General features: G+C 45.4%; 1 protein-coding gene across 1 annotated transcript in view; it reads right to left on the bottom strand.

Moving 5' to 3' along the window:
* Positions 1 to 22428, bottom strand: part of VPS53 (vacuolar protein sorting 53 homolog (S. cerevisiae)) — a gene marked incomplete at its 5' end in the record, with an annotated part of 58011 nt that overhangs the window by 13995 nt on the left and 21588 nt on the right. The window contains 10 exons of the mRNA XM_009877098.1: positions 1706 to 1784; positions 5220 to 5302; positions 6205 to 6352; positions 7755 to 7997; positions 12532 to 12626; positions 15894 to 15995; positions 17527 to 17668; positions 18338 to 18480; positions 19631 to 19774; positions 20986 to 21064. Of these exons, the coding sequence (XP_009875400.1) occupies positions 1706 to 1784; positions 5220 to 5302; positions 6205 to 6352; positions 7755 to 7997; positions 12532 to 12626; positions 15894 to 15995; positions 17527 to 17668; positions 18338 to 18480; positions 19631 to 19774; positions 20986 to 21064 (1258 nt within the window). The remainder of the gene's footprint in view (positions 1 to 1705; positions 1785 to 5219; positions 5303 to 6204; positions 6353 to 7754; positions 7998 to 12531; positions 12627 to 15893; positions 15996 to 17526; positions 17669 to 18337; positions 18481 to 19630; positions 19775 to 20985; positions 21065 to 22428) is intronic.

Here is a 22428-nt window from a genome sequence, read left to right as displayed (position 1 = left end):
TAATATGGGACCTTCTCGCCATGTACTATTTCTACCAGGACACACAGAGCAAAGAATCAAGCAAACAGCACCATTCCCAGCTGAAAGTAATATTCATAAGGCTATTTTCTATGCTAAATCTCTCAAAGTGGCTGGCAGCCAAAGTGGATTTAGAGGTTTAAGTATTTCTTAATTTACCTCTACAGATACCAAACATTTTTGCAAGGGAAAAAAAAATAAAAGTCAGACTCCAACAAAGGACTGGGAATGTTCAATGTTGGAGGACACCGGAGTGAAGTAAGTGAAAAAAAGCTAAACAAAGGAAGAGCCCTAATGGAGTAGGGATCTTGAGACAGACATGTCTTCTCGGTACAGCAAAAGTGGAAAGGATCACGCACACAGTCTTTATTCTCTTAATAAAGACTGAAATTTTATATGTCCAAATACTGTGTTTAAATAATTATATGCATTACTTATTCAACCGTCAGATTAATAACCCAGCTCTGAAGGAAAGAGAGGAGGAGGGTGAAGTAAAAAACCTCTTGCACCAAACCCAGGTCTAGTAAAAAGCGCATAAAAGCGACTCTGTCTGATGGAAATAGCGGAATGTGTGCACGAGTGACAAGTATTTATTTAGCTAATTTCATAACACTTAACTTGTTTATACATCGTCAGCCCCATCACATGTGCTGCATTTTACCAGTGTTCCAAAGACAAAAATAAATGGCCTACCAGCTGCTGCCTTCTCAAGGTTGTGGTTTACTTGGGTATAAACAGTTAGAGCCAAGCGATCCAAATGCTACCAGGCTCCGTAGGTTCAGGAGCTGACATGGCACACATGCAACACCTGAAGTGCCCAGCCCTTCCCAACGGTGTTATTTTACTGGGGAGGAAAAAAAGGAATAATCCTCTTTTCATTTGGAACACGTACAAGCTCTATTACCAGCTGCATTCCACTTCAAATACTAGCTGGGGGTGGTGGGGGTAGTTACAGCTGGAACATATCATAAAGCAGAAAGCTATTAAAATTCATGGCAGCGAGACAGCGTGTTGATCCTACAAAAATGGAGCTCTATGTTTAATATTTCTAATTAAAAAAAAAAAAAAATCATTCAATCCACTTTTGTTGTCTTCACCTCTGTCTAAAGCAGTCTGGGTTTTCACAACACTTTGGCAAGCAAAGCCAGCTCTGCACTTCAAATGTACAAAAGCCAGCAGTGTAACTGCAACAAAACCCGTATGCATCGATCGTATGGGCCCCTCCAGGAACGGCTCCATATGTCCTTGAGAGGATCACAGAAGCAGTAGGGCTCAATCTCAGCTCCACACCACCCTTTAGGAACCATTTAACGGCCACAAACAAGCAGGCTAGAAAAACTCCTCGCTGAAGAACACAAAGAAGACAGCAAACTAGAAGGTGCCTTTGAAATTTCATGCTTTCTCCCAAATTTTAAAAGCTCTCACTGGCATTAGGAGGGGAAAGAGAAAGCCTTAGATACTTACAGAAAGTATTTTATTATCCATGTGTTTTAATGTGCTGCAGAATAATGAAAGCTCCACTCTGAATGAGTTTTTGGAGCAATTGCTGCTCTAAGAAGCAAGAGATCAATACATGGCCAAGTCTCCGTAGAAGGGTTTGTCAACAGCAAAATCAGGCAACCAAAGCAAACAAGAAGCCCACCCCGATGTTAAGGCTCCCCCTTCCTGAGACAAATCCATCCCCTACCTTGCTCATAGCAGTCAGGGCAGGGTCACAGGCTGCATCCAGGTCCTGCACCAACAGCTGAATGCTGTTGGAGATCACGCTGCAAAAAAAAAAGCAGAAAAGAATCAAACACAAGTTTTAGAACAGTACTCGTCAAGGCAGTGCCAGAACTGGGAGTGTGACTGCGAAAGGAGGAAAATCATCTACTAGTTGACAGTAGCATTATGCCGTGAATACATATGGCTAAAACTTGTACTGAAAAGAAGCTGGGAAGTTCTGCGTGCTCTTCATCAGGGAGCACACAATGAGCTTTACTGTCGAGAGGACGTTTTTACAGTTGACCTTTCTCTGTTTTGACATATAGAAGGGGCTGGAGATCAAAGGTGTCAGATGGGATAACTCATCAGGAAGAGGAGAAGCCCTTGAATACCGTGTCCAGACTAGGATTCGACTGCAAATTTAATTCAGCCCGCATAAAACATTTTATCATCTCTCCAGCTATTCGCAGTCAATATTCCACCACTCACAGAAACTTGCAAAGCGGATTTTAAAAAGCACATCTGTACAAGTCCTGAATGTGTCTCCCATTTGAGAAGATCAAGGCAGATGCTTTATTTACACTATGTCTAGGATCGCCGCCATCCATTGTTTGAGTTTCTCAGAGACATATACCAGACTAAAGGACACATTAGTCAAACACGTTTCCCTCCCTCTCCGTTTTTTCAGCAGCACAAGATTGCTGGGAGACGTATCTGACGCCACCATGTTACAACGTGTATAACGGTGCAACCGATCCCAAAAAACCACTCTGCAGCAACTCGGGCCACTCTCACTGAGTACAGACAACTTCTGCTACAAGTAACAAGTGACTGGGTTTCACTAAGTACTGTTTTTAAAAACAGCGTAAACCTTAAATCTGCCACAGATGTCTACTTGCAACTTTGGGATTATGTAAACCAGATTTTACTTTTGCTCTTTCTCATGATGGGAATCGCAGATCTGTAAGAAATCTGATCAATGCCTCCTCAAACCATCTTTCCTCCCTCTCGCCTGCTTTGCAAAATTCTGGGTACTACTCTGGAGTTCACTGTTCTGATATTTAAGCGTTCACCTCCTCACTGAGATACAGTATCACCCACTCTTAATTCCGCTGCTGGGATCTGGATGTTGTTCCTCACTGCAAACCCTGGAGGTTTCTGTTCCCTTTCCTAGAGGTCTAGCATATAGTGACTGGAACAGGATGCCAAGTAAATGACTGTTCCTTCAGAGCAATTAATTTTTTTGTAAAGGCAAACTCACTCAAAATTAGTTGGAAAAATTAGTATGGGAGGTGAAGTGGCTACCGGCCTCGAGTTACACGAGCTGAAACTTGCGTTGGGATAAAAAAAGCCTGTGACCGTTTCTGCTGGTGCCTCTGCCGGGTGCTACAGGATTCACTCCCTTGGGTGTTCCACCAGCTCAAGCAACGCCAAGGGAGCTGCGCTGAAATAACGGGCACAGCTGACTCCTGCAGGGCACCTGCTGCCCGGGACTCGTAGGGAGGAGTTGTGGTTCAGCACCCAAATGAAATGCAGCCCTCTCGGTGGAAGGAAAGTGACTTCATCCCCAGTCTCCACTCGCCAGGAGTCTGTCTGAAGCTGGGTCACCAAGCACAGCAAGAAGCGTGTTACAAACACAAGGCGTCACGACGTGCCAAGAGGGCTCAGGTCCTGGTTCTGCTCAGAAGCCACTTCAAATCTTTGCCCCAGGCAGCACGGAACAGTACTCAGCAGCAGTTAATGAATCCTCATACAAGCCCTGACAGATGCACAGAATCTGAGGCTGTAAAAGAGCACTACAGCTCCGGCGCAGTGAGTTCCTACCGTAGTCAGCTCAGCCCTTGCGGCCTTCGTGGGGTCTCTGAACGCTGCCCATAACCTCACAGCAGACCAACAGGGCAGGGGGCGGGGTGAGAATCATGGATTTACATGACAATAATTTTCCTTCCTTTGAGCTTCAAGAGCAGCTCATTATTTTTCCTGCATTTCCTAAAGAAAACACTTCGCCACCTCGGGGGCAACCCCTCCCCAGAGTCAATTGCTTTATACACATTTGGGGGGGTTCTGCACTCTCCCTTCTGCAAAGGAAGAAACACTTTCTAGGGTGTGTAAGCAGCAACACTTTATCGCTTTCTTTATGACTGTGCTTAACACGATGTCAAATCCCAGAAGAAATAACTTGTTTGATGTTGAATGAGCAAACGCCAGAGAGGTTTATAGCTATGACTTAACACTGACAGAAGACTGGACAAAGCGCTACACTGGAACAGACTGAAAGTCAATTAAAAAGCCTTTTGGTACAAGATCCATCACGCCTGTCAGTTTAACTTTAGAGCTGTCCAAATCAGCAAACGTGAACTACACACTTAATTTCCAAAACACGTCAGATCGGCTGCCTACGACCAACCACCTCGCGAGGCAGCCGCCGCGAAAAGCGAGCAGCGACTCCGGGTAGCTGGCTCCTGCCGACACGGCACGAGAAAACGCAAGGCTCGCCCCAATTCGTCCACGTTAAGGAAATCCCATCCCACGCTACGTTTTATTTCTACTCCCCAGCCACCTTGCTTGCTTTGGCTTAGTGGACACAGCAACTCCAGCTTTCGGTCAGGGATTCACTCTCAAAAAGGTCTGAGAAATATCTAAAGGGAAGGGAGTCTCCATAGCCTGGAATGGAGCCCGAGGCCATGTGAAAAACCTGGATAGAGATTCAATGGGATCCTGCCCATTGGAGCAGGAGAGAAGGAATCACAGGAAGGATGTCTTCTAAAAAAAAATCTTACTGCTATCTGGCTAAATCTGTTTTAGGGGGAAGGAGAGGTGGTGATAGGGATTGTTTTCCCAGCTTTGCCAAAGTTTTCTTTTGTGTGATGCAAGGCAAAACAATTATTTTTTTTTGCTTCTATTTCCTTCACTCAAAATATATTCAGTGTGTTTGTCAGTGGTGGAGAAGAGAGGATGTTAGAGGGGAATATTTTTAGCATTGTTACGTGAAAAGTTATTTTCATGAATGTTAATCTTCTCTCAATTATAATCCCCAAATGTAAGATTGGATCAGTCTTTTATGTCATCTGAAATGGGGTTTGATCATCCTGACAAGGCTGCTGATTAACAGTGGGAAGTTAAAGCAGGAAGGAATGCACTGAAATAGCTTCCTTTCTTGAAATGTAACAGCCACCTCACAGCGCTGCCAAGATGCAAATGTTTCAAATGGAAACTCACTGTTTCCTTTCCCCTTTCCAGTGCTCTTGCTCCTTTGGCCAGGGCGGTGGGGAACAACTACATCTCAAGCCTGTACTACTGCTGCTCTCGGACCAGCCAAAGGATGACCATTCCTTCACCAGGGAAATGCCTGTGCCTCAGCTGCCTGTCTGGGTGGGTCCCACTGCTGGCTCAAGTCCTGCGCCACTGGGATCTTGGGCTTGTATTCCTCCAGCACCATCTGGCTGACAAACTAGGATGTTCGAATCATTGTGGGAGGACGAATCTGCTGAACGTACATGCTGAAAGTGTCCATCTCTCCCGTCAGGTTGATTCTCTCCACTAGACTTGCATCCACTTTTTCTTTGAGTTTCTCTTCCAACTGTTAGGGAACAAAAGAAGCAACAGAAAAGTTCAGATTTCCTACTTGAAATGGCTGTTCCTGAAAACTTATGTCCTCGAAAGGTCAGCTTCTTAAAACCTCATCTGTGCCCTTCCTAAAAGCTGATCTGTGACCAGACTATATCCAAAACTCAGCCAGTGCCCTTGCTGGACGCTCAGGACATACTGATCTGCCAGGACAGCCTCTGGTGGCACACGTCCTCAAAGAGGGAAACCTCCAAGGTCATAATTGTAACTCTAGCACGACACGCTAATGTACGAGCTTAACACCATGGCACCTGTCCTGCTAATAGAGCTGTTTTTCAACACGCTGTCTGTGCCCAAACTGCAGAGGAGGAGGATTGCCAGTTCCAGTGGTGGAGAGGCTTTGATACGGCTGAACATCACAGCTCGTCTGCTAACCTCCAGCATCTTGAAAGCACCTGAACGTAACAAACACTGTGGCTGCTCCTCCTTTCACTCCACTGTGCCCCAATATTTCAGGCAAGCATTTTTCCAGAACTATTTATAAAAGGGAGACCATGAACCATGAGGAATCTTTTCTTTTTTAAAAAAAATTTGGTTCCCAATCCAAAACAAGTTACATAACAAGTACAGAAGGACTGAATCCAAAACCGACGCTGCAAAGCAGGATCACAAGCAAACTACTTTCCCCCAGCAGAGACAGCAAAATCAATACTTTTCTTTTTGAAATATGGATTTAATAACGTAGAGCCCAACAATCAACGGGACGCTATGAGGATCAGACAGCACTACATATATTGTAGTACTTCTGCCTCTTCCAGTCTCCACAGCAGCCTACCCTCAGGAGGGAGGCAGCTCATGGCAGAAGAGGGGCTGCTGCTGGGCACGGCCTCCAAGGCGCAGCAGGGGAAAGCTCACCTGCTGGGTGGTGGCCAAGCAGTACTCTGCGGTACTCAGGATGCTGCAAATGAGGCAGAGTTCCTCTAGAGTAAACTTTGCCACTTCAGAACCTTCCTTCTCTTTCAGCAAACTAGTGATGGTGAGCCCACCGCTGCTGCTGGTCGTCCTGGAAAAAAAAAATAAGACAAAAGCTGTAAGGCTTTCGGGTGTACAGACACAGGGGTTGCAGAATGTTATAAACGCAACGGCTCCAATGCTACAAAAAGCCCTTACGACCATGAAGTCCGACGCCCTGTGCGACACAGCCCAGTGTCATTCTACACCAAACCCACAGCTGCTGTTTTGGTTAAGGGGTGTCTTTTAGAAAGGCAAAGAGAACTTTGTGTCATTCTTTCACAACGCGGTAGATTAGGGAATACAGCTCTGCCCAGTTAGCTTCACTTTCAATGCCAGTTACTCAAAATCTAATTATAGATTACAGAAAAATCTCAGCACCCATCAAGCAGCTTGTCATATTTATCCTTCTAGTCCTAACAGATGTCAACACGCATTTGAAATTTTGGTAGCCTGTTTTTAAAAAATGATGATATCAACACACTAAATTACGGAAGATGTGGCTTCTTTCCACCAAATTCCAGCGATTAATGGCTGTGTATCAACAAAGAAAGACTCAAAATAGAGTCAGGAAATTCCCTACCTCTCAACTCTTTATAATCCAAATCCATTAAAAAAATAGGACAGTGATATTTATCTTGGACAGCAAAAATGGAGCACACAAAAAAATGTGCATAAAGAATGCAACTGAGGCCTGATGGAGAATGCACATTAAATTTATCTTTCCACTTGTCTGGATGTAACCCTCTCGCCTTCCATCTGTAAAAGATTTTACTGGTTTTAGAAATCCATTCTGCTGCCCCCAGGTTTACAAAGTAAAAAAACTGAAGATGGTAAATGGCATACAGAATTATCTATAATTAAGGCTGGCAGTATCTCAAGGAGTTCCTTTAGCCTGTACACTTACCCACAGAGGTGTAAATTCATAATGATTTGCTTTATTTTCACTGCATTTACATCTACGGATTTTATTCATACGTACATAAAACGTTACAGAGCAGAAGGAGTTACACGTAAGCACTTCAGCATCACGCAAATGAAACACCATCATTATAAATTATTATATGTATAATGTTGAGCTAAGACAGCTAAGAATCACAGCATGAACTGGTTACCCAAGTAGCAGGGGAAGAGTAATTCTGAAAGTCTCTGAAGAGCCTTGGGCTGGCATTTCAAGAGGAATTTCAAGAAAGTGTAAATCCGACTGCTAACCACAGCCAAATATGAAGCTATCCTCCAGAGAGAAAAAATACCACGACTGTCCGCTTGGCCTCTTGTTGTTTCTCAATGTAACAAACTGAGCTTTTGAGAAAACCAAGACATAAATCTAGTTACACTACTGCTACGTGGTTTCTCTGTCAGTGAAGCATAAGCGTTCACAAGTATGTATTTATTAATTATCTTTACAAAGCATCTGCTCCGCACTGCAACATCTCACCAGAAGCAAAACTCACTTGGGCAGGTTTCCAGACAGAATTTTCCAGGCATACTCCCGCAGATACTTCTGGAATATTGTGGTCAGGGCTATCATGGGCTCGCCCGTGCTGAGCTGGGAGCACTGCACCATGCACTTCTTGTAGTACACAAAGAGGTCGGCACAGCTGGGCAGGACGGCTCCTCCTTCGTCCACGTTGGGTCTGGGGGGACCTTGAGCCTTGAAGTCGGCCACGAACCGGTCAATCAGTTCGCCGAGATTTCTGATGCGGGGGAACAATAGAAAGATATTTTAGGACGTTGGAGGAGGAAACGGAAGGAGGAGAGAGAATAATGCTTAAAACCAGACGCCCCGTCTTCTGACACCAGCAAACACATTCAGATTTTAGGTTTTCCAGCCTTTTCTTATCTCCACCCTCTCAGCACAAACTCATACAATACCGCTGAGTGAACCGATGAATAACGACCTTTTGTGCTCCAGAGCTTTAGTGGCAGCTTCAATCTGTTCTCCAGTCACATACAAAAGCTCGCAAGTCTGCCAGGATGGGGTTCAGCACATCTGATGCGAGCGCATAAAGCGGACGCTCGAGTTTCATTCCTGGCACCGGCAAAAGTAACGGTCGGGCTTCCCGTATCAGCGGCCTCCGGAGCAGACCCCAGGGAATAAGGCTTTTAAAGGGACGTGCTCAAAACGGTGTGCCATTTCTTGGTCCCATTTGGATACCACCTGGTTTCACACAACTTCACGCAGCCCTTGAAGAAGTTTTATTTAGCACGAGCGCAAAGTGCACTTCCTACTTAAACCCCTTTTAAAAGCACAAAAAGCCCTCCTTTTGTCTCCAGCAATTCATTATAACCTGGTCTTTACTCAAATATTTCGGTCTTTAGGCAACAATAAACTTCACTCCACCGTTTCGTCATGACAAAAAGGCTTTTCAGCATGGCAGAGGGCCAGAACCATCAATACAGAACCAAAGAAACCTTCTGATCTTGGGGAGTTCCTCTGGTCCTACTCCTCCAGAGACAGCACATCCCTGTCACGAGCCAGGACCAGCTCTCCAAACACCGGAGCTCAGCGGAGCGGAGCAACCTTTGCCAGGTGAATTCAGTTACAGCAATAAACCTCCTCCCCCAGACGCACGAATACGACTTTCAATGAGGAGGTTTGGCTTCTGAGGAATACACAGACATTTCAGATGACAGAGTGGCACTCTGCTCACCCAAAGGAGTTATGAAGTTCCTGTAATTTATATTCCCATTTCCACTACAGCCTTGGCTCCAGTTCCACCAGCTCTCCCCTTCCCACGGCACAGCTTTCACCTCTAACTGCTGTGCCTCGATCCAGGGTACGTAAGTAGAAAGCCAAATCCTTAGAAGGAGAATGGAGAAGAAAGAACCTGAACCATACCTTCCACAAGAAGCCAAACTATCATTAAAAAAATCCCAAAAAAGAAGATTTTACTTTAAAGTATTACTTTTCAGGCACAGACTTCTTTGGACAGGATTGCAACGCTGTTCATAGAAATGAAAAATCTTCTTTAAAAGCCTGTCAAAGAGTTTGGGCTCAACAAGTTCTCCTAATCTTAGCCCAGCTCATGGGGCTCCCGGCACAAATCAGGAGTTCATGCAAAGAGGCTGCAGCAGGGCCTCCCGGGATGGGGCTGGCGTCACTGCCAGCACCGCTACCGAGACTCTTCAGCACGTTCTCACTCACCTCTGCCAAAGAAAGGGCGAGAAGCCCATCAACAGCGAAAACTTGCCCCTGGTTCCTGTCCTTTCTTTCTTTTCATCTTTTGAAAGAGAAAATAAACGCTCCGATTCCAGTTTATCAAAGAACCCACGACAATGCAAAAGCAGAAGAGGGGACCTATCTCTTTCCTGTTAAACTTACAGATCGCTGCACCAGAACGGATGAGCTCCTGCTGCGGATGATCCGCAGGGCCAAACTAATCTACAGAAACGGGCCTGCAGTACGAGGGTTTTAAATCATCAAGTTCATTCATGGGTTCATTGGCTACTGCAAAGACAAGTAGCCCCTTTTTTCACGCTTACTGCTTTCTGCTCTGAGCGCTCTGCGTAGCTCTTATTCCACAGTTCCTCGGCTTTGTTACAAGAACTGTAAAAATATCAGGCTGCTCAGCCGACGTGGTAAAACTCTACGCTGGCACGAGGGATCGAACGCTGAACCGAAGCACCACTGATTGCACTCGACCACAGCAAAGCAAATCCCACCTCCCGCCGCGGCGGCAGGAGCGCCAAGCAGACGGCTGCGGCGGGAGGGCTCGCGCACAACGCGAGCTGCAGCGTTCCTTCGGCTTCTCAAGTAAAGTGGACGTGGCTTCCTTCGTGTCAAAAGCCCCATTAAATTAAACAGCCGCACTTCCACCTCCGCATCTGGGCTTTGCTGCACGTGGGCAACAAAGTGGAGCTTCCTTACCATTTTTTGTTGGTTTTTTTTTTCATTCTCTCAGTGAGGAACATCAACGGATTTTGTTTCTTTACTCCACGTGCTCTCTTCTCCGAGGTGAAGTGAAATGCATCTACGTTTTCCCAGTCCCCCAAGGTCATGTAAACTGGGATACACGAGCAAACGCAGCTGGCCAGAAGAGCTGGGAGAGCAGAGCAAGAGCTTCGTGCTCGTTCTGACCCCAACCTGGACAAAGTGCCCGTCAAAAGGCAGGCGCTGAGAACCGTTCTTATTTCAGCGTGGGATCAATACAAGCAAAACGTCAGGATGCTGTGTATTAAGGGAACCAATATATTATTAATGCACACCTTAGTTGATGTCAAATACAACATGAAAACTTTGCGTGGTGTAACGGGGGCACAAAGAATTTGGCTGGAAAAGCTACTGGGAGATGAAACACGAAGAAGGCAGGAGAGCTACAGGAAACGAACGTTTTCTCTAGAGCCTTCGCACAAAAGTTCCACGGAAATTCTCTGGTAGCATAGACGCAGTATTTCCTTAACAGCAGCATATTTATTGGGAGTAGGAACTCTCCAAATCTAACCAAGAGAAAATATGAAATTAAATCAAATAAAGGGAATTTTATCCTGGTTCTTACTTTCATTCCTACGTTCCTCTACCTATTCAGTCTTTTTTTCCAGCATGTGTATGCTCCCGTTGCTCCAACAAACCACTGAGAAGAGCTAAAGACACACATCCCAAAGGGTCAGAAATGAAACCTGCTTCGCTGTTAAGAAATCTGATATTTATATGCAGCTGAGGGTGGAGAGCAGCATCTTTAGTGTCCTTTTCTCAGGTGTCTCCTCTTAAATGGCTACAGATTTTGGCTCCGTGTTTTTTCAAATGAGTATGGAAACAATTTTTCAGGAGAAAAGGTCCTGGATGCTTTCTGCCACAGACTAGAGGCAATGATGAAGAAAACTGTCCCACTAGTCTCACTATTCAGAGCCCAAACATACAATTAATTACCCAAGCAACTCCTCATTTTCAGATATCAGCAAGAGATCCCTCAAAAGTTCAATCAAAGCGGGAAGAAGAGAGAAAAATCATAAAGGAAAGCCTTTTTTGGCAGCATGGAGCAGCATGGGGAATACTGTGGCAGTTTTTCTTTGAACTCGTTGCAGCCTGTGGCTATAAAGCTAATATAAAACATCTCAGGATTGTAAAGGAGAAGAAAAAACAACCCCAAAACTGAAAGGGCTAGCGCAGTGGGATAGAATTACCAAAGTGGGGATTAAAATGGTCCCCAGTGAGAACGGAAGAAATATTCCAAGATGTTAGCGCTCAGTTAGCCGAGGGCAGGAGGGAGGGAAAAAAAAATTCTATTACTTTGTTACACTGCAGAGCAGAACCTAAACCCAGCAGGACAGACTCTTGTGCAAGGCTTTATTTATTTTTAAGCATAAAAGGGTGCTGGGACAAGGGTAAGGTTTTTTCAAGATGGTTTTCTCGGAGTTTGGAGAAAGTCAGCACACTCCGAGCCTCAAGTTATGTGCTCTCTCATGGGTAAGTTCTTGGAAGACAGAAGGGCACAGAGAGATGAGCTACACCAGGCAGGTGCCTCTTTCTCCTCCAGCCACTCACCTGTGCTAAGGGACGGCACTGAACCTTTTCCTACTCTCTCCTCTCCAAACCGGCACTGCAGTTGTTACAGAGATGTTATTTAAATCCCGGTGTGAACCAAGGTGCACAGGAAAGTGTGTTAAGAGCTCTAAAAACTTCTCAAGAGCTCCAAGTGTCCTTCATTCAAGTTGTTTTACTGCAAGTCAAAGAAGGCGACGAAGAAGGGTTCCAGGGATTAAAGCCCCTGACAAAGTCTCAATCTGTGAGCGATGATAATGTTATCTCACAGCCAGCTCATCTACAGCAGCTTTCATCTGAGGATCTCAAATAATTTCCTTCTATAAAGCAAATCTTGAAACTCCTCTGTCACAAAGCCACATGTGTATTTTATAGGAAAAAGCAAACCTATTATTTGTGGAAGACATGAGACGAAAGAAAGGCGCATGTCTGCAGTGGGAATTGCAGAGGCAACAGAAGCAATTTCAGAAACACTAAGCCTCTCCCGCGGAAAGGCAGCGGGCATCGTTCCTGCAGCCCTTCGCAATTACAGCTCAACCAGCATCCACAGCCCTCTGAACGCTTGTTTTTGCCCAAGCAAATGCCTCGCTCATTCTAACTTTCTCAAACCATGAAGACTCCTCGTGATGAAATGAGAAAGCAGACTTTCAAGAAATTCATTTTCTGCAGCTTGAATCCAGAGTTCAGTACAATCCAAGTGCAACACGTTGGAAAGCAAGCAAAGCCCAAAGAGCACACCGGTTACTCACTTGTCCTGGGATTCGATGTACACATAAAGGTGAGGCTCGAAGCACTTGGAAACAATGCCATGAAAAGGATTGTCAGGGACCTTTGGCTTCTTTGGCTGCAAGAAAACATTCTGAGTGTTGGTTTTAAACCTGTAAGAGCTACAGGGAACAGCAATGCAACAGCACACAAGGATTTAAGTCTTTAGAAACAACACAGAAACTTGCTGTCAAATAATCAAAGACCTGTAATCACCAGTAGGTACAGTGTCAGCGTGTCCAAGTCTTCCTTTCCTCTTACAGAGCTGTTAGTATTCCAAGGAATTAGCTTTTCACTTGTAAAATACTCTGTCCTTAAAGAGAAGGCAGCTCCCTGCTAACAGGTTTCCATAACGAATATTAATGCAGTTTGTAAATAAAACCTTGCTGAACCCTTCAAACAGCAACAAGGCTCCATTAGTCACCTCCCAAATGAAACGCAGCAGTTGTTTGACAGCAACATTGAAAAATCCCTACATTTTAGAACATTACAGACTTCATCTGCATGAATTTTATTTAGATGAACAGCACGCGATTACTGGAGGAGCTGGAATTACACAGGCAACGTGACAGCACTGCTTTCACAGTGAGACATGTTTCTGGAGATGCAAAGACTTCTATTTTAAAATCACATTTAGAGCATTAAGCACATGTGCCGTTCGGGAGTCACCCGGTTTACTCTCAGTTTAGTTTAGTGCTGCCCTTACACAGTGGCCAAGCGCATCTCAGGGAAGTTGCTGGGGACTACTCACATGCTCAAATTTGTGCACGTTGAAGTACCAGGCTGGGCAGGGCCTTTAAGCCCATCTTTGCCCTACAGCTAGATTTTATTTTACTTTTTTTTTTAACCGATAGACAGTATTTCTCATTGCTTGCCAGCAAGCTGACAATTTTTCACTGCCTGCACCGAGCGCTGTCTCTGGAATGGAATTCTTGCCTCTCTCCACAAAAAGCCAGGATCAGCTCCCAGCCCACGAAGATACAAATGTTTCCAGTTGATTTTTTTTAATTTTTTTTTTAGCATAAGAAAAGCAAAACAAGAGCGCCTAAAGGACATATTCTCCTAAATGACAGAGGAGGTGGCACAAAGTCTTTCTGCAGAAACAGCAGAGAATGATGAGGCAAGCACTTCTCAGAAATAATTAAGACCCGAGGACACGATGAATACCAACACATGGCTGCAAACCTAAAGCGAGCAAATGGGTTTGATGGAGACTAGACCACCTGTATAGACTGGCTAACGTAAGTTTTTTACAGCTTTAGGAGAGCCACCAACCAGCATTTGCTGCCCCAGCCCTTGTGCCAGTGCCCGCCCGCTTCGGCAGGACATGCACGCTCCTCGGAGCCAGGAGAAAAACAATAGGTGGGAACTACAGAAACCTTCCAGCCGCCAAGTCTCCAGGATGGCAGCGCCAACACAAGGCTGCAGATTCACGATGTTTACGACTGAGCAGGCTGGAAGAGCCAACTCCTACTGCAGGACCAGTTTTCCGCCTGCGCGCGTGTGTCTCTGCATCGTGCTGCTCCTAGCATGGCTGGTGGAGGGAATCCTAAATCTTTTAACGGTAGCAATGAAGCTGTATTTCTGAGTGTGCAATCCTGTCCAAAAGCTGCAGATGTTTAAGCTATTTCCTCCTTGAGTTTGATGGAAATAATAAAAGGTTACTGTTGTCACAGTAAGGAGGTCTGCAGCTGGCCCAGTTTCCTTTCATTACTATCCAAAGTAAACAGATTAAAACGAACTGCTAGGATCACTGAAAGAGGGGTTTTTTTAACATGGATTCCCTCTCCCCCAACCCTTGGGATCCCTCTTACACTCCCAAGTGTGATTCTGGGGACCAGTGTCTTCACCAGTCTCCATCTTCAACCTTTCCTGCCCCTTCTCCAGCTATTGAGAGGAGAAGATGAGACCTCCAGCACGACCTCACCAGCACTAACCGCCAGATGCTGGCACTTTGCGATTGCAACACCGGGGCTTACCGGGCTCCCGTTTGGCTGACAGGTGCCTGCAGCCAAGCCTGGCACGCCATTGTGAGTGTTACCACGGGCCGTACCCAGAAAGAGAAGGCAACCTCGCCGCAAGCAGCATTTCAAGGGACAGCTCAGCGGATGGCTTCGTACCGGCCTCCCCTCACAGGAGGAGCAGAGCAGCTCCTTTCCCAGAAGCACCTGAACTGTTTCTGGCTAGGGCAGCGCATTCCACCGTGCGCTAAAATCAGCCCTGAACAGCTTTGCAATTTATGTCTTCGCACTGCTGACTTCTCCAAGGATGCCCTCTCAGTCAATCTTCCCTCAGCCGTTACGGACTGCAGGGAGCGCACTCTCCACAAAAAATACGCCCCACAGGCAGCTCCCCAAGTTCCCAATCTCTGTCTTGTAGATCACTGATAAAGTCCGGCCAATACCAACTGGCCAAGCTGTATTTTAATGGAAAGAGCAAAACTTTGCTTAATCGTTCTATTTCAGGACTTCTGCTGCAGGTGGAATGCAGAGAACTGCCCTGCTCGTGGGCAAATCTGGAGGGGATGCAGGGCACCAGCAAACTGCCCAGGGTCGTGGATTTGAGTAGGTCCTCCAGCCCTGGTCATCCCTGCGGAAGCCACCTGTAACTGGCCCGTTTACAGGGCTCTACACTCCCTGAACAAAAAGAGGGAAGAACCTTCACAAGCAACTTACAACGGAACACTTAAAAAACATCCCTCTGGAGAGTAAAAAATACCAGGCTTACAGGCTTTGATACTGGTGCCAACTAAAACAATTGCGTTTACTATTCACTCCTTTAATGTTTGCAGAGGGCTTTGGAAAGCCAGTGCTCGTACAAATGGTTAGACATTGCCTGCTTCGCAGAGGTTAATGGATGAAAAGCACTATAGAGATAAGAATCCCAGGAGTAACGTATCTGGAGCAAAAATCTCAAACTGACACTTGAAAGTTCAGTGAGTCACCTGGTGACACCAGACTTAGTTTGCTTGGCTGACGAGGCAACGTACGAATTGCAACTGTTTGTAGTGGGAGCTGCTTCTGGGATCTGAAAGCCCAACTATGCCAGTTCATCTTTCTTTGACAGAAATCCCGTAGTTACCTTTGAGCTGTTGCTGTATGGGCTAGAACAGAACCCAACTCACTCTCACGTGGCAGGACTGTCTCCGCACTACTAACTGAAATAAAGATTGCTTTGGTTTCAGAGAAACCATGGTCGTATTGGGAGCCTGTATGCTGCACAGAGGATCAAAACTGCACTAAATTCATTGCTGTGAAAACAAATGTGATGGGAAAAGCTTAGACACCACCAGAGATTTTGACACAGAGACTGCCGCGCTGACAACTGGAGAACTTCAAAGACTTACTTTGTCCGTATCACTTTTCTCAATCACAATCTCATCTGTCTCCGTCCCACTTTCATCCTCCAGAAACGGGTTGGTGGAGGGAAGTGGCACTTCTGGCTTTTTCTGTGAAAAAAGAAGGAAACTCCTTAGAGAACAGTGTGTTTTCCCCTCTCTGGCACACAACTGCATCCATATTTTGCTTTACTAAGCCCTTCAAAGCCCTCTACAGCAGTTCAAGCACAGAGGTGACTGCAGAGTGCCAGCTGGTGCCTCTCCACGCTCCCTCCTACTCTGGTTCCATCACTCCACCAGCACCCTCTTCCAGCACCCACACTCACCTTTGGACAAGATGACCTTTAAAAGTCCCTTCCAGCCCCCCACATTCTGTGATTCTCTCCCTGAATCCTTCCCAGAAAGGGCTTTTTGACCAGCATCAAACTTCCACTCACAAACTCCAAAGCCAGTGGACCCAGGCTCCCAAACTCTGCCTCCTCAGTAAATCCCACGTTCCTGCTCCCACCACACTGCTTGTCCCCGCTGTGCCCTCACCAGACAGCCATTTATAATTATGGCCTTGATTTAGTGTATCACACAGGTCAGATACTGACACTCAGAGTGTCAGAACCTGCAGGTTCTGTCAGAAAGGGGGACAGAGAGTATTTTCTTTTATTTCAAGCCACGCCATCCCCTTCTGTTTTTCTCAATTATAACAGCTTCTGTGCCTACCTCCTCCAAAGGAATAACAACCCAGTGAAGCCAATTTAATTAAAGCTGCAAATTTCACATGAAATTTGTCAGAAAAAAATCAAGCCATTTTCTTGAGAGAGCTGAATTCAGTCAGGAGGAAAACCTTACGGGACTTCCCTTTTTAATTAGCGGCACCTACTGATCCACAGCAAATTACAAGTGGGTCCAGCAGACTTTCCTCGTAGGCTGAATTATCACATCCAAGTAGGCTTCAAGACACCAGCTGGACAGAGAAACCAACCTCAAACCAGTGGCTTCTGAAGCCACATGTGGACTCTGCTCCCAGAGCACTTGGCAGGCAGAGCCCTTGGCTGAGATTTTGGGCAGTAAAAGCACAGAGATGACCCCAGAGATATCACTGAGCTGTTTTTCTTGGCTCTGCTTTTATAAGCTACAAAATGAGGCAATGACAAGTAGAAGCTACCAACACCCCTGCAAGTCAGACTAAGCCAATAGACAATGCAGGACTGAAAGATGGCACCATGTGGTGAACGTGCGGTAACTAGAAATGAAGAGGTGACTTTTAGTTATAATGTGTCACCGACATGCAAAGAACAAACATTATAACGTGGTCACCACGCCATAATTTCTTCGTGGTTTTCCACAGCAGTGTGGCTTCAGTTGCAAACAGCCCGAGGCCCAGGAGAACCAACAAAGTACACAATCAGTGCACGTCCCTTCTTGTGAGCCCTGTGCCATCCTCTCTACCACAGTCTGCAAGATCAAGAACTCCTTTCCCAACTACAAGCCACTGAGCACAGTCACACTGAACAGCCTAACTTGCCACTGCAAGAGGAGGCTGCAGGTGGCACCTTTCACACTTCCCATTACATAGTTATGTGTGAGAGGGCTTCTTTCTCCTAAAGAAGCTGTTGAGCAAAGGGTTGCTCTTGAAAAATCCCCTTACCACCGTCCCATCAGCTAGAGTGCAACCTGAGAAGCGTTTAGCCAGAAGTCCTTCGAAGTTGGTTGTCCTCTGAATTGCAAACAAAAGCAATTTCACTTCTATCTCCTTTGCTCTTGTGCGCATTATCTTAGCAAGCTCTGTCCTGAAAGAGAGGCGGGGAGAAATAGAAAACACTAATGTTGTTTTCCATAAAGAGAAAGATCTGAAAACTAACACTGTAATTCAGTCTATTCCCTACGGAGATTTTAATCATAAAATTCAGGCTAATTCCTAAGACACTCTAACATAAAAATGCTTCACAGATCGCATTTCAGACATAACCACAGTTGTTTTAACGCTTTGCGGGTAACTGGACCCCGTCTCCTAACAGCCAGCGAAAGCCCACAGGATCAGACTTTGGGAAGCGCGGCGTCTCTGACTGGGGTCCCAGCAGAAAGGCAGTGCTGCTGCTGGGACTCCAGCTGGCACCTTCCTCTGGTCCCCAGTCTCTGGCTGTTTGCACGGTCTGAGGCAGTCACAGCACAGCAAGCTCACACTGTCTCACTTGGCCTCCACTATTACTGTTTTTTACCTCTGTTACATTGAAAACTGATTTCTATCATCTTAATCTCTCAAAAGCACACACAGTACTGGTGACACACCTTGGGGTTTTCACTCTTGCTTTAATTATGGACAATTCTGTACAGATACTTGAAGACTGCCTTTAGAGTCTTATGGATAGACCATCGATTTGGTGAGGGAACAGCCATTCTTTTGGCTCTGAAGGAAGGTGACTCTGCTGGGAGGCATCGCGAGCTCTCCAGACACTCACCTCGTGACGTGGCAGAACTCCACGGCGATGCGCTCCGTCATGCACCACTCCGGGGGAAACATGCGCCCGTACTTCTCCTCGTAGTCCACCAGCTGCCGCTTGATCCAAGCGTAGCGCCTGTCGATCTTATCCAGCCAGGCCACCTGCATAAGAGGGAGAACATCATCTTTAACAGCAGCAGCTGCTAATATTCAGCCCGACCACTTAACTGTGCTGCTGCAGTTTCACGGAGCAGCTAGGGCTAACGATCAGAGTGCGCTTCACCACTATTAATAATACTTCAAATGCTAACAGCCGTTCCTCAAAGTGCTTAAACACACGCCAGACTGAAAACCCTTATCTCCTGTGCATTGAGAGAGCAAGTTCTGCTGAAAACGAGGATACCAGTACTCCTAAATCATGCAGTTACTGCTGAAAACTCATCTCAGCAATAACTCATTTGATCCCACCCTCTTTGTTTCGCAGACAGAGAAATCAAAGTCAACAGTGGGATGGGAACAGAGGAATTCCTGGATTCTCACGTTCAGCTGGCTGTCACGCTCTGGGGCCTGCGGACCCACAAACTCCTACAAGAATTCTTACACCGTGAGCAGGGTGAGATTTTTTCGCCCCAATATTAGTGTTTTCTGGTCAAAAGTAGAAAGATTAATCCAAAAAACTGTGACAGAAAAATGCTATTTAAAATGAAGCATCTTAGTCTTTTCCTCCTCTCTGTCACAAACTGTCAAAATTTCAAATCTGTTAAAACACATTTTTATCCAAATTTGGTTTTGTTTGGTTGTTGGGTTTTTTTAAAAAATCTGAAGTGATTACAGTAAATTTAAAAAAAAAAGTTGGTACCAATAGGACAGGAAGTTTTAAAATTAGCTACAAAGATTAATCTACTTCCTGGAAATCTCTCCCCACCTTTTTAGGCATTTTGGGGTTTTCTTCCTGTTTGCCTCAGGGTAGGTCTTGTTGCTTTTCAAAGTTTTTGGGTTTGCAATTTTCAGAGTTTAATTTTTCAGCCCTTTACAGGGCATATGGTGTATCTAACTCGAACTTCTTTATTTACTGTAGGAGGAGAAAACCATTTCCAGTGCTTATATATGCAATTGAGGTCTAAGGTGGGAGGAAGTCATTCTGGCAGAGATGACATCGCCTCTCAACTCGCCAGTGAGTCCGTATCACACCTGCGAGTCGCTGTTTCCGAGCCCTCGCGTCAGAAACACTTGCCCACAGGAACCTGTGGAAACATAAACTCTGTGAACGCCAACAGAGCAAAATGCAAAATCCAAATGTAGCTTCCCTTACATCTTGGTTTTCCTGGAAGAGGACCAGATACTCTGAGAGGTGTTGTTTAATAAATTTCTTGATGATTTCCTGTTTGATCCTGGGATCCAGGACATTGGCGACTAGACACGCATCACGTAGGACATTGCTGGGTCCTCCAGGCCTCTGTCAAAATAAACAGGAACAAATGAATTAAGGTTAAATAGCTGAATGGGTTATTGGAAATTGTACTGCATCCAGGTCATCTTGGTTTTATCCTCTCCCATTATTCTTCTCTTTTTGATGCTTCTGCTGCTATTCTTTATTATCACTTCTTTATCTTTCTCCTGTTGAATGAAAACTGAGCTACTTCACTGGCTCTAAAGTTGTTCTGTAGATCAACAGCCAGGAGCAGCCAGTTCAATCTACAGAAAGAATCGTTGTCCCATCACTTCTGTCAAGCCTTTCAGCATCCCATATATTCTGAGGAACAGAGAAATGTCTGGCAAGTGGGACAAGCAAACCCCTTTTCTGCAAGCCTGACGGTCAAATTAATGGGGAAAAGAGCAGTCTAGAGATGAACAACTTGCAACGCTTAAAGTAGCAACTGTTGGTTTGTATCGGTATACCATGACGTTAGTGGAGGAGACAGAAAATTCAGAAGCATTTACAAAAAAATATGTTGTGTCAAAGCTACGACATATGGACATATGACATATGCCCTTCGTCGCAGACGCATCCCAAAGAGTTTTCTCATTCCTGTACTTGCTAGTTCTATGAAGAAACCAGCCGAGCTGGCATTCTGGGAGAGAGAACAAGTGTTTTCTTTGACATAAATTCAAACCGACACCTACCCACACAAATTGTTTGCAAACACTCGGATGCGTAATTTTGGGGAAGCACAGTTGGTGCCTTAGCCCTAGTCCAGGTTCGTATCTGTGCTGTGTGAGTAAACCAGAGACAAACTTGGTGGCAGCACGGAGACAGAGAGCCTGTGCTTGGCTTTCTCAGCGTGAACCCTTCGTGTCCAACAAAAAACCCGTAACCTGGGCGAGGTCTACGGGGGCCACAAGTGAATTGCTCGAGGGGTTTGCTGACCTCGCTGCAGTAGGTGTGCGCGGTGTGGCAGGGGAAGGGCGTCATTTCTCTCTCACATTCACTCGACAGAAACAGTGAGAATAGACCTCAGGCCCTCTGCTTTCTAAAAGAACTCCTGGAACGGAGAGATCTCAAATCTAGATGCAAAATGTGATGGTGTTGAGTCATAGGCTGGACTTGATGATCTCAGAGGTCTTTTCCAGCCTCAACAATTCTGTGATTCAAGCCCACGACAATTACCTTGAACAGTTTTCAGCGACGCTTTTCAACGTGAGGAAGAGGGGAAGTGAGAACTTTACCTTTGTACCTTGGGAAGGAAAGGCTTCCTCAAAATCAGCCAGGATCTGCTGCCCCAACTCATTCTGTGCTGCCTTCACCCTGACGGGGATAGAGGAAGCAAAGGCTTTGTTGGTGGTACAACAACTTCGTTGTTTTGTCGCCTGCAGACATGACTACAAAGTGGCCTGAAATGCCAACAGCTACACAAAGGTTTTAAAGGAGCAAAAAAAAAGCATGCTGAAGAGAAAACAACCACACTAAGAAAGCCTGTACGTCAAAACTGAGAGAGCATTTGCTCCCTGGATGACACCAGGGTGACAGCTCCAGCTCTACAGCACTGATCCCTGGATGCTCTTGCCCTGCTGCAATTCAGTACTGCCATAAGGGCCAGTTAATCAATCAGCTGAGAAATCAGCAGGGTTCCTTTAAGGCCAATGTGACCAAACTATCTTCACATGCATGTATGTTGATAACATTTCAACAAAAGTATGCTTCTAAGACATAAAAACCTTCATAATGTCTCAATCTTCACCGAGAACCTTTCGCAGTTCCAGGTGCACTGACCTACTTCGAAATGCTGAACGCTGCTGGAGCTGGTTTTATCCCATAAATCATGTCTTAAGAAGCACAAAAGAGAAAAGGTATGAAATGGGTGAAAAAGTTTTGAACAAACCACAACCTTGCTCTTTATTTAGCCGACTGAATAAAGCTTCCAGTTTCCAGAAATAAAAGTCAATCCAGCCTAATTGCTACTTCTAGGGAAATGGAACTGCCTACACACACTAGAAAGAGCCAAAACAAACAGTCAGGCACTTATATCCCTCTGCAGCCCTTGAATTCTTCCATCACTTTTTATTATACTGGAAACACTTTAAGGTCCAAACTGATCATTTAAAGCAGTGGATTTTTCCACTGAGATTGATCTGTCAGAAAGAGTGGCTGCGTTTGCTTTTGTGAAAATGTTTGTTCAGACCGTGGGGAGCAGCCTTTTGGTCATTTAAGACTCCTCAACCTTATCAAAGACCAATCTGCTGCTTTAATCTTCCCATTTGAGGTCCATTAGTAGCAAAACATTACAAGCTGACCTGACAATGCTGGAGAACAGGCTGGATTCCTTACCGGTGCCAAATGCAGAAAATTCTAGTAATTCAAAAGCAACGGCTGAAATACAACTTTATATCCGTGATTTAACCGTACGTAACGATCTGCCTTCTCCAGGATTTACTGATGGGGATTTTGCTGGAAAAGCTTCCTGCCTTCAATGTCAAACATAATTCTCACTTAAGCTCTCTGCTTCGCAGGAATGTTTAGAAGCTCCTCTACTCTTCCAGGTAAAGATCCCCAGTTAACACTTTTGTAACTGTGAAACAAAAGGGATTCACTAATACGCTGAGATAGAAGGAGTGGGAAATTTAAGCAGTTAGGAGGAACCCAGCCCTGCAGCCACAACTAAAGGTATAATC

The sequence above is a fragment of the Apaloderma vittatum genome, unplaced genomic scaffold (assembly GCF_000703405.1).
Source record: "Apaloderma vittatum isolate BGI_N311 unplaced genomic scaffold, ASM70340v1 scaffold14930, whole genome shotgun sequence".
Taxonomy (NCBI): Eukaryota; Metazoa; Chordata; class Aves; order Trogoniformes; family Trogonidae; genus Apaloderma; species Apaloderma vittatum.
Note: the sequence above shows the minus strand (reverse complement) of the source record. Positions and strands in the feature narration are given on the sequence as shown.